General features: G+C 45.3%; 1 protein-coding gene across 3 annotated transcripts in view; it reads right to left on the bottom strand.

The window, feature by feature from the left end:
• Positions 1 to 710: 710 nt before the first annotated feature.
• Positions 711 to 12,601, bottom strand: part of LOC144121890 (monocarboxylate transporter 13-like) — a 149,153-nt gene continuing 137,262 nt past the window's right edge. For all 3 annotated transcript variants that reach the window (XM_077655314.1, XM_077655315.1, XM_077655313.1), the window contains 3 exons: positions 11,037 to 11,262; positions 6,600 to 7,189; positions 711 to 2,284 (listed from right to left, as the gene is read on the bottom strand). In XM_077655314.1, the coding sequence (XP_077511440.1) occupies positions 2,070 to 2,284; positions 6,600 to 7,189; positions 11,037 to 11,262 (1,031 nt within the window). In that variant the 3' untranslated portion in view covers positions 711 to 2,069. The remainder of the gene's footprint in view (positions 2,285 to 6,599; positions 7,190 to 11,036; positions 11,263 to 12,601) is intronic.

The following is a 12,601-nucleotide window of genomic DNA, read 5'->3' as shown; positions in this document are numbered from 1 at the left end:
GCTTAATCAAAGTGCCAGTTCTTAAAAGAGGAAGGCAAATACCTCGGGCACAATTTTTCCTTTGAGGGCGTTCGGTCTGACCCGGAGAAACTAAAATATATCTCGGATTTCCCATCCCCTACTAGTATCTGCCAGCTCCAGCAGTTTCTCGGCCAACTTGACTACTACCGTAGGCACAGTGACGAACTCGCTAAGATAACCAAGCCGCTGACCGGCTTAACCGCCAAGAATGTCTATTTTCGCTGGTCAAAAAATTCCGCGGATGCTTTTGGGGCTCTGAAAAAAAGCGTTAATCAGTGCAGCGCTGTTGCGCCACCTGGACTTCAATTTACCCTTCGGTATGGCCTCTGCTTCTCCATCCTGTCTGGACCGGCGCACTGTGTCGGGTCGTCAGTTTGTTTACGTCGTGCGATTGTCCAAATAGCCCTTTATTCTCTGTGGTCTGGGGAGGGGGGGTTGGGAGGCAATTTATGTTTCATTCTTCTTCTGTCCCAACATCGCTTTGGTAAAAAAAATTAGCGTCCTGATATTGCTTTGCATAGTGACTATCATTCCAGCGGTTAGCTTGAATTATGCCTTTGATACAATTCAGTCAAGGAAATGGAGTCCAACTAGAAACGTTTATTAATACAAGATAGCATACTTAAAATGTTTTTATATTGTCTCCGTTCACTTAGCCCTTTGCCTTTGGCACAATTCACTCAAGTAAATGGCGTCGAACTAGCAACGTTTATTTACGCAAGTTTCCATATTGCATGTAAAACACTAAGACCCTGATTTAAATGCTTTTACGTTGTGTTCGTTAACTAAGCGCTTTTGAAGCAAGCAAAATGGGACGATATTTTCAGCCAGTCAGCAACAAAACTTAAACGAGACATATAGACTAGAACGGCCAAAAGAAACAGAACTCATGAGAGAAACACCCTGTACATTGTGTGACACACACATTCCATTTTTACCGTCCTGTTGTTCGCGCTTGGTCACGGTGCTGTACAACGATTTTCATGCAAGTTTAGTTGTTTCATCACATCAACGCACTCATGTGCAAACTTGACCTCTGTTTTCTACACACTCTTGACATTGCAGAAAATTTATCACCTAGGCAGCATCTTGCTAAGTGAGGTGAGTGCACCAGGTCATTAAATATAAAATGCATCTCACAGTGAAAGTTCGACATTCACAGCAACTCTTTGACAAATTGTTTCTTTCAAAGGTATCTACAAAACATCAGCACACACCTCGAGTATCTTCACAAACATCAAAAGATCACGTAGAAAATTATAAAGAAACTCTAAGACACACAAATAAAACGTTGGTCCTTGTGGTGACCTAAAAGGTGGACGATGTTATCACAGACACGTCTGCAGTGTCACTCGCGTGACACTGCATGCAGGAAGATAATTAAGACACCCTTATTAATGCTATCGGCAAATAGTCGAACCCTCACACTTCGCTTCCATACACACAGCCTGATAGCCTTCATGCATTAGTAAATTTTAGTAACTTGCAACTCACGCTACGTAGTCAGCCCCATTGTTTACCCAGCAGTTTGAACAAAATTCCGAATTCATGCTGCATTGATGCCACTTTCTTACGTCTCCATTTACTGCGCCTGCTCGAAGGAAAGGCAGATAGGAAAAGAGGGATCAAATTTTTGAAATATAAGTAGAAAAAAACTAGTATGGACGCAAGAGGAGAATATGTTGCTTTGGAATTTGGCAGCAGATTTCTAACATGAAGCTAAAATCTAGATCCATAATTTCTTTGAATTCTAAGGCGATTGTGATTTTTCACACCTATAATTTCCGGTAGCATCTTGTTATGTCACATTTATGTGCTCACTTCCGGCGATACATTAAGGGAAGGTCAACGAACCTATTAAAATGCACGTCTAATGAAAAAAAAAATCCTTCGCCAACTACTCCAGACTAACAGCCAGGTACTGCTTTGTAAACAATAGGACAAGGCAAGCTTCTTTGGAGGGTAAAACAGGAACATGGCGCAGCTCTCATTACGCTGCCGCCAACTTCGCTCTGCAGCCCACGGCCAAGGGTAGCAGAGTGGCTGCACTACGCCATCATCGAAGTCAAGTCCATGGCCTGGTATCCGGTCAGGGCTGGAAGGTCGCACAGTTGCAGTTGGGAATTGCTTGTCGCCCATGTCCGTCTCTTTCGGTACCTCTCAGTGAGATTTACGGCAAGCCAGACCAAGGCATTCAGAAACATGAGTCCACTCATTACGCGGTACAGGTTGTCGTACGACCCATGCTGGTCCCTGAAGAAACCTGCCAAACAAAATGTCGGAATTCCATGTAAACACAAAGTGAACAAAAGGCGGGGAGCTTCAGGAAGATTGTCAACGTTTCGCCAAAAGGACTTATCTTTGTCTGGGCAATGCATAATGGATTAAAGGCGTGCACTGTGTTCGATCGCAGATTGCAGTACAACTCGCCAGGGCAACCAGGATATATTATTTGTATCGTAAATCTTTGTATGGTATAAAACGAATATATATTCACACCCGGTAAGACGGGTACAAGCTTTCTTCTGGCTTGATTCTCGGCTTATCTGGCCTTTGGCCAAAGCTGCTCTTGCGCCAGAAAATTATCACCATCAAAAATAATATATATATATGTGGATATATAGAAAATATTGAACATATTTTTCCTTAATGCGAAGCACTGTTTAAAAGAGTGCTGCGGGTCTGACTGGCATGTTACAGTCGCAAGGACATCATAGAATGATCATTAATAATGATAAAGTATTTTATGCATCATGCGAAGGAAGATCTGCCACCGGAAGTTGTCCGCAAACTGTGTTCACAGGAAGTGGTACTTCTCAGGAGACTTAATTCGAAAAAAAAAGAAATTTGCCGGAATGGGGGTTCAAACCCAGGCCCTCTGCGTCTCATATGAGCTATAAACGCATCTGCCATGAAGCGTCTTTGGAACAAGCGTGTTGGAGGGGCACGAAGTGAACGCGTTGTGGTGTGTGTGGCGGTAAAGTGCGTTGGAGATGTGTACTGAAGTTAGACACCGATGAGAGTAACAAAAAAAAGTTGCTGACGTCATGCAAGGGCCAGTGATAAGCGCCACATGACAAGATGACTTTCAATATAAGTTGCTGACGTTCAAAAGCTAAGTGTTTCCGCATTCCTTCAGTGCAGCAGACTGCGCTACTATCCCAAGTGTTTGCCGTTACGAATGTCTGGAAAGGATTTCCTAGAATGCGTGTGTTTTTGACCGATCTTAACCAGTCCTTTCGTACGGTAAGAAACCAGGCAAAATCGCTCACTATCTTCTACTCCTTTCCAGCCATGCAGCTGCGAGGTACGAGGTAACCCAAGGAAACACCAACGAATATTTCTGTCGCGCTCGAGTTTCAATGACACACACTGCCGCTGCTGATCTGAATCGCAATAAAATGTTTTGCAGACATGCTGCCCTACCTGTGGAGCAACCTTCATCTCATATTTTTTTTCTGCCAGTTTAAAGTCCTGGCCACAGCTGGCGCGCATACTTCATCGTAAGTCAGAATGCTCCGGGGTCCGTTTATTTGTTACAGCAGTGTAAGCACGATAAGTCAGAGCTCTATATCAACTCTGACGGACGAAAACATCCCTTACTTTTGATGAATGCGGAATTCCATCACAGTGATCGTAAAATCATATGCTCTGTGGAAACGCCGACGAAGAGCGCTCTCGCTGGAAGTTAAAGCTGGAATATGAAACTCTACTTCCGTTGACGAGAGGAACGATTTCAGGGAATGAGATTATCTCATGCAAGCATATTTAAATATCTAGTAAAACATTTTACGGCGTTTTCTGTTACTAACATGAAATGTACACCGATCTGACACGCAAAGACAGCACAGCAGAGAGAAAGAAGCAGTAAAAAATTGTCCCGTAGCATGGCATATAATGATTTGTATATCAGCAAGACTACAGACACACATTCCAAACTTTAGTGGTCATAACCTTAAGCATAAAATATTGATGACATGTAGCAAGATAGCTTGGATCAGGGTGTATTACTGTTATAAGCAAGGTACCAGCGAGAAAAAAAGATGCGATTTTTGCTCGTCAACTGGTTTAGTGTACATGTTTCCTGGCATCACACTTCTGTAAATCACCACCCACCCTTACCCTCTTTATTCTTGTCTTTCACTTTCCGCTGCCCATAGTAGCGGGTAAGAAAGGAATTTTCTTTCCCGCTTCTATGGACAACTGTCTTTTCATAAATAAAGTTGCCTGCTCTATCTTTACATTGCGCTGCACTATGGCTACGAGAAAATTTACCAAGATATCGGGCTAGCAGGAATGACAACTATGCGAAACGCTTCCCTGCAGAGTCTAAAACAAGGCGCTCATGCCCGCTCATACTTGCGCCTTTCAACAAAGCACTCCGCACGAACCTGAAGGATCCCCTTTACAAGGTTCATCAATTCATGCAGTTGAGAAAAAGGAACGCAGCTAAAACAGTTGAGTTTTATTCTGCATTCTAGAAACACGAGTTTACACCCAAGCGCAGTCATACGGCTACGAAGCAAAGCTATACAGCTTTCTCAGAAACTCCGCAGTTAAAATTCGTCCTGGTCCGGAGTTCGAACACGGGACCACGCTTCACCGGAGCAGTCGCTCTGCCAATTGAGCTAACCGGGATGGCAAGCTTATGGTAGGGCGAGAGCGAATTGATCAATAACTCGAAGTAGGTGGTCAAATGTTTAGGGGAATCCCCCAAGGTCGAGTAGATTTATAATAAGGGAGTAATTGCTCATTGTCATCCACCCAAACGCAGCGATACGGCTACAAAGGAAAGCTATACTGCTTTCTCAGAAAAATCGCGGTTGAAGAAAAATTCGCCCACCCAAACGTAGCATACGGCTACAAAAGAAAGCCATACAGCTTTCCAAGAAACTTCAATGTTAAAGTAAAATTCCAATTTTTTTTTAACTGCGAAGTTTCTGAGAAAGCTGTACAGGTTTCCTTTGTAGCTGTATGGCTGTGCTTGGGTGAATGACAATGAGTAATTACTCCCTTATTACAAACCTACTCCACCTTGGGGGATTCCCCTAAACATTTGACCACCTAGCACTTCCTTTGGGCGGTGTGCGGTACAGCTCTTCGACGGCATCTTGGCGGGACAAGAAGCTCTCGCCCAGAAAGTTCCTCGAGTAGCCATGGCCAGTGGAGTCCTAGATCGCGGCAGCCACCTATTTAAAGTGACTAATCTCGTTGGTTTAAATAAATATCCCTCCTTAGTGCCTTGCGGACATCACCGAATCGCCGTTTTGCGAACATCACGGGTTTGGCGGGAAAAAATTGACATCGACATCTATTCCGATCATGCGTCCAGTAGGAAGATGTTAGATGCAGGTACATGGGGGAACCGCCTATCCCGCAGCCGACGTAACTCGACTGATGATGATAAGTGGGGGAGTATTAGGTTAAGGCATATTACGTAGGCGATGGCAGCGGCACCGCTGGTGTCGTAATTGCAGGAAACAGTCCGTGATGCAGTTTGTGATTTCGAAATTTATGCATGTGGGAGGCAGTGCTAAATTGGCTTGCACGGTTTAATTTGGCCCTTAATTTATTCTTTATTTCATCAGGCACTGATTATCATAGCAGTCCAACGAGAATCTCGTCTATAGAATTTTCATCTCGGTTGCAGGGGAGTATGCATATAAGAGCCGGCTAGTTTTCTCACTTCAGCAATTGTAAAGAATCCCACCATTTAATATACAGTTTGCTCGAAGCTGAAAAAGATTCAAAATTATTTTCACAAAAAACACTTGCGCACTGTACGCACATTTTGTATAGTTGGCAAAACAATCTTTTAAGTTTCTTAGAGTAGGTCTGTGTTCTCTTGCTTGACAACATAACACATCCGCTGTAGATTTGGGCCTTAGAGTAGTATAGGCACCAACTATTTGGTTGTAGGTTTTCTTTTCTCTAATGGTCCATAGCACAATACTAGACACGGATCACGAAGTGATATTGGCCAATGGTGGCGAAAAATTTTTCTTCAACATTTATTCGTTCATTTGCTTCAATTTCTGTTTCAACAGCCGAGCGATGTCTATGACGTCAAAGGTTAGTATAGGTCAGGTCAGGCATGAAAAAAACTTGATACAATCGTTGCATCCTCGTTTTATTTCTGTGCAACACGGAAGCGAGCTTGTTCCTAGTGCTGTGATCACCCCAAATGAAGATCCGGCAATTATATTGGCTGTTTTTTCTCATGCCTCGCGTGACCTTTATTGACATTTGATGTCACAGCCATCATTGTGCTGTTATAACTAGTGAAAGGAGCAAGTGTAGATTATTTAGTGGTCCTAGGCATATGCCATGCAGTTTGTCAACGCATACCTGTGTCTTACGCAGCATTACAACTATGGAACCGAGTGGAATCTAAATTTGGTGCCATAACCTTAGCACCACTACAGCTACCGAATGCCAGACACCTCAATAGCGGACAGAAAGCTGAACTACGTGGATTGTCGATTTAACGATTCGCCTCGGTAAACAATGCTGTGTATCCCCAAAAACTTTCAAGCATGATGGCAGTGAACGATCCACCGACAAGTAATCTTACTTACCTACTACAAAAGGTTTTGTCAGGAAGGAGACTGTAGCGATGCAGGTGACGATTACATTGCTAAGGTGAACTTGCTCGGCGCCGACGAAGTCTCCCATCAGCGAATTATGAACAGCGATCGCGTGCCCGGTGAAGCCTCCAAAGCTAATGCACGTGATCAGCATGGCGGGGTAGCTCTGGACGAAAGAGATCGCAGCAAAGCCCACTCCGGTGCAAAGGTAGTCGACCATGACGAGCGTCGATCTCTTGACGTAGCCGCTTTCCGAGGCCAAAGGCATGAGGACGCGGCCGACGCAGTCGAGTACAGACACGCTTGGTGCAATCGTAATAGCCAAGATCTCCGGAATGCCTTTGCTGAGTATTGTGTCTACGGAGATGCTCGTGTAAAGGTTGATAACATAGAAGAAACTGAGGTGCGTGGCTGCCGCGATGTAAAACAGCGGTTTGACAAATATCGACGTTGCTGCAGGCGCCACACTTCCCGCTCTATTTTCGGGCCGGCTGAGCCTTCCGCCTTGCTCGATGCTGAATATCTTCTGCGCAGCTGTCGGAGGTATGACGTTGTTGTTTGCTTCCTGTGACAACCTTGGCCTGTAATGTGAAAGGATGTTCTTAGTTGCAGTGAACAGGTCATCAGCGAACAATCAAAGACCAACCAGAATGTAGCCGGAGAGTGCACACACATGAAGGAAACCAGCAGTCACCGAAAACGAGGAACATTCGAAAAGGATTCCTTTTTTTACTTTGTGGTGTTGATCAGTTGCTGACTGGAAGCAAAAGTCGAACGTTGTGGCTTCAGATCCTTCTGGAGGCATGAGGTTTTTTCTTGTGCTTTCTAATGTTTTACCATTAAGCGTTAAAATTTATCCTCAAGCTCAACAGCTTAAGGAGGGCCTCGGTTCTGGCAGTCTTGATTCCATAGTTAGCAAAACAGGCTTATAGCACAGTTTCCGCGAGCACCACTGGATCACGTTGCACGTGACACTCGCAGTGTTGCAGGACGTTTTACGCCCGCCACTGTGGACGAGGGTGGCGCTGGTGAACACTCGCAAGGTTAGGTGATCCGCAACATAAATACCCCCGAAGCCAGAAGTGTGTACAGCTGTCGACGTAGCTCAGCTGGAAGAGCATAGGACACTAAATTCGGACGGCGTGGGTTCGGTTGCCACCGGACAGAAGCTTTTGCTTTTCTCCTGCTTTCTAATCAAACGGCTTTAAGCCATAACATAATTACCCTATTATACTCCCACGGACAAACACTACAAATTTAAAAAGGAGAAACAATCCTCAATGCTCCCTGGTTTCGGTGACTGTTGGGATTTTTTCACGCCTGTCATAACTGAGCCCATCTTTTCCCTTCCGTTGTCTGCTCTTCGGCGGAAACAGTACATAAAAGGAGACCGCGAAAATAAAAAGGGGTCTTATATTATGAGCAAGAGATGGGCGATATGTACAAACCCTATCTGCGTGTGTGATACGCAGGCAAGGCCTCAGATGTGCGTGCACCCCCTCCACGGTTTCGGCCACGAAAGAAATGGATAATCATGGATGCTGCTGCCGGTCAGCAAAGCAATTTTACGACGTATTCCTCATTTTAGCTTTATATTCTCTTCGGCTGTGAACGAGGTTTCCTCCAATTAGTGCGATGAAAGCAATTAGACAGTGTGAGTGTGTGTGCGTCTGTCATTCACTAATCTCTGTACCCATTTTATGCTCCGTTTCTGCTAATTGTCATCCGCAGACTAACCTGACGCTTCTATTTACCAACATATGTCGTGACACTGACACATCCGGGCCACCGAACTATATAGACCGCAATGAAGACGTTAGGTAAAGAGCTTAGGTATTGATAAATATTACCCGAACTAGGCCAAGACCAGAAGGCGACGTAAACAACTGCAGCTCATGTTTTCCGTACTCGCATGTGCAGGCTACCTTGAATCATGTCGTAGAATTCTAGATCTACCGTATAAAACAGATTAGAGGGGACTTCGCCCAAAGTAAATCGGCTGTGGCCGCTGAAGTCTTCGAGGTATATGCATCCCAGACACCGCATGCATTGCAATCCACGTCGGTCTTTTATTGAATTTATAGAGAAGTTCTGCCGTTTAAGTGCTATTAAAGGCCATACACTAGTCGCTGTGCTCCAACCTAGTCAGAACTGTTTCGCATTATGGGGCGCTATCAGCTTTATTTTACGTAGGCTGCTTTGTTTCAATCAACTTCCTGCCTCCCAGCAGCCAAACAACTCTAAAGTTTCTAGCACACAGCGATCAGACTACGTATAATTTTTATTTCAATACCCATTGTTACGTGCATATTTTTTCACAATGTGCGGACGTTCACTTCTTCGAATCTGAACAAATAAAGATCTTGACCTGAAGTCTGTTTTTACCGCCGTGCCAGACCGCAGAGCTAACGGCCATTTTTGTTTATGCGGCGGTCTCTTATGCAAAAATAACTTTATTCGCTGTAGGCCCACGATTTCAGCTCGTGCTTAAAAGTATCTTTGCTTGTCTGTTTAAGTACTGCACGAAGACCACACAAATGGTCATCTCGGACCGACTTGCCCACTCCTCCGTTCGCAAGAACGCATTTACTGGCTGAAAGTTGCATCCCACTACTGAAAGTTAAGTGTCAGCCCCACAAAAACCCTGCGACCACTCCTGCTGGTCGCTACGCCCTGTGACACATTACGGAGCTGCACTCGTTCAAGTTGGCACTGATCTGCTGGGTCCGCATCCCATGTCTTCCGAAGGCAATAGCTGGATTGTCATCTCGGTTGATTATCTTATCCGTTATTGTGAAACAGCCGCTCTCACATCACCTACTGGTCGCCAACTGTCGCTCTTAATGCTCCGCGCTGTCATTTTACGTTGGAAGTCGCCGCGAATTATAAGCAACTGAGGCCGTCGGTTCACTGCAAATGTCAAGGGGAGCAACTGCGTTTGTGCGCAACTTTCCGCCACTCCACGCCTTAACACCCACAGATCAGCGGTTGGACCGAACGCACAAACGGAACTGTAACCAACATGCTTTCGATGTATGTGGCTTCAGACCACCGAATGTCGGATTTAACTAAATGTGCATCGTAATACTTTGTTCAGTGTTTCTGAAGGCATAGAGGCCCGTAACACTGATCACGGAGAAAGGTCATACGTATGTGCAGTAAGGCCGGAATTAAACGCAAACAGCAACTTTGAACAAAACCTTCAGCTGCGGTATAGAACTAGCCAGATTCACGTTTCTTGGTAAAGGTTCCCTCGCAGTGCATGTTCAAAAAACAGGTGAGAAGGAATATCTCCCTGTAAAGTAGAAAAGTACGAGATATACGTGTTCGTGTTTCGTTCCGGTCTGATTGTACATCTTGGGAACCTCCACACTTGAAAAAACTGGAGTGGACACTTTACCTCCACCTTAAGAGTATGACGCGATACAGTTGATGGGTTAATGCCCATTTATGCAGAATTGTTCATTTTCTATCTAATCTTTATAGACCACTGGGCGTCCTCATACGACTCCTGGCGCGGCGATTCAGCGGTTAAGCGATGCGCCATTGCCCCGACAGGTGGCTGTTTTAAACGCAGCTACCGATGGGCCTTGTGAAACCCACGTTGACCTTTCCGAGCAACCATTTGCGAAAAATTGTTTTTTTTTAGGTAAGGAAGTGGTGCAGTATCTGTCTCAGATCTCAGCGCACACCTGAACTGCGCCGTAATGAAAGGGAGGAAGGTGTGATTGAGAGAAGAAAGGAAGAATGAGGTGCCGTAGTGGAGGGCTGCAGAATAATTTCGACCACCCGGGCTCTTTAACGTGCACTGATATCGCACAGCACACGGGCGCCTTTTGCGTTTAGCCTCCATCGAAATGCGGCAGCCATGGCCGGGTTCGAGCCCAGGAACTCCGGCTCAGTAGCCGAGCGCCCTAACCACTGAGCCACCGCGGCGGGTGCAACCTATTGCAACTGTTTTTAATTTTACTGCCACCTGCAACAGTGGACTCTTCGCTCATAATACGGTGAGCAGGTTGTGATGACATCACAAGGTCGCTAAGATTTCTCGTTCATGGCCAACGATGCAGACGCCGACACGGGCTATTCTCTGACAGTGGACTCTTAATATTGTCGCGATAAAATATAGTTTGATTAACGCTGAAAAACTGAACTTTCCCGCGTGTCTCACGAATCTTAATGAGCGCCTGAAGATTTGTTACTTTTGTCTGAAGCCATGAACACTACGCCAGAATTTTTGAACAAAGGGCAGGCGGCTGTAAGCTGCGTATAGGGCTGATGTTTCCGAAAGGAGACCTGGTTTAGCATCAAATCGCGTCGAGTGTTTTTTTTTCTGCATAGTTGTAAGCTGAACCCCGACGCAGTGCTGGCCAGTAAATGTCTCCACTGAAACGTGGAGACCAGAGCGAGATACCATTAGGAGCCCACCTGAGCAGGAAACATAGCACAGGAACGTTGAGTAGGACTCCGGCGCAGAACAGCAGCATCGGCGAGTAGCCAAATTCTTGGCCAATGAAGAGCAGTATGCGCGGGAAGAAAGAACCCGCGGCGCAGAAGGCCACCATGTTCAGCTGCATCATGAGACGCCGCCTATTGACGAAGGTCCGCTCTATGAAGGTGCCCGTCAGGATGAATACCAATCCCGCTCCGATGCCTGCGTACAACAGAACAGAAGACTAGAGTGTCAGTATTCGCTAGATGGACTGGTACAAGTAAAACAACGACCCAGAAAAATAAAACTAGATAACACTGAATTTTGTCCAGTGGAACAACACATGGGCCTGCTGAAATGTGAGCAATGAGCGGTAATAATTGAGTGCCGAAAGGTATAGCTGAAGAGGTTGTTATGTTCACTACTTTATATGGAGCTAAACTGAGCAGGAACAGGACACGAGCAGAACTTTCTCTGAAAATCTGGGCACATATCTCAGTGGAAAATTGTGTGCGAAAATGCGAAATTGTTTTCTTTTGTGAATTAAAACACGCATTTCAGGTAAATAAATAAATAAACTCGCCGATAAACTGCTCCGTCGTGTAAAGTAAGGTAACCGTTGAAAGTCATTAGTTGACCGCGTGTATTATATTCTCAAGTTAATTACTGTCTAAATCCCGTTCTCAGTGATAAAAGTATACCCGGGCACTTCTCGCGTTGACCGCCAAATTAACGTTTCTCGGCTTGCATTTGCGACAGCATTAATATGTGACAAGCTAGTCAGGAATTATCTAATCGTCTTACCAAAACATGGGCTGCCTGAGAATTACAGATGCCCCTACACTCAACGAGCAGCTGCCATTTCTTCCTTCTGTGCCGATTGCCCCTGAAGTCACACCCTGAAGCCGATAAGGCGTGTCATTACGAATTCGGACAGGCGGGTATGCGCGACCAAAAGGAGAAACAGGTTGGAAGGAGCAAGTGTGCATAGGCTACCCCAGAGCTGCAGTGCAGGGTAGGAGCCACCCTGTGAGGAGCTAAGATAAGAGGGGGATGCTAGTCTTCAAATTTTAAAAAGTAATTCGCCGCATGATGACATTAGCACATATTTTCCACTTAGTATACGTAGCCGTTCTAAAAACGAATGCTCCGAACATTCTTCTGTAGATTTTAAAAGTTCTAACGATTCGTTTTGTTAGTGGGGTCCCTCTTTACCCTACCATGCCCCAGTGTTGATTGGGGCAATGAATGTAGGCTGTTCAGTAAAAGTTAGTGGGCTCGAACTTAGACGCTGCTGGGCCCCTTTAGCTTCACGCGCAGTTTTCAAGCGTGTATGAAAGGCAAGCGGACAATTAAAAAAGCCTGTATGCAAGTGCTTCCCTCTTGGAGCCCCTGCTTTTCGCTTCATCAATGCAGCAAAATGTCATAACCTAAGATCATGGCACAAATTCCAGGAACTCTCCGAAAAATGACTACGGCCTGAATGTGGCGTCTATTTTCTGAATTTCAAAACATTTAGGGGACCACTGGCACCTGTTCTCTCAGAATGGTCAGCGCAGGG

Source organism: Amblyomma americanum, chromosome 2 (genome assembly GCF_052857255.1).
Source record: "Amblyomma americanum isolate KBUSLIRL-KWMA chromosome 2, ASM5285725v1, whole genome shotgun sequence".
NCBI classification, from domain to species: Eukaryota; Metazoa; Arthropoda; class Arachnida; order Ixodida; family Ixodidae; genus Amblyomma; species Amblyomma americanum.
This window is presented reverse-complemented; position numbering and strand designations above follow the sequence as displayed.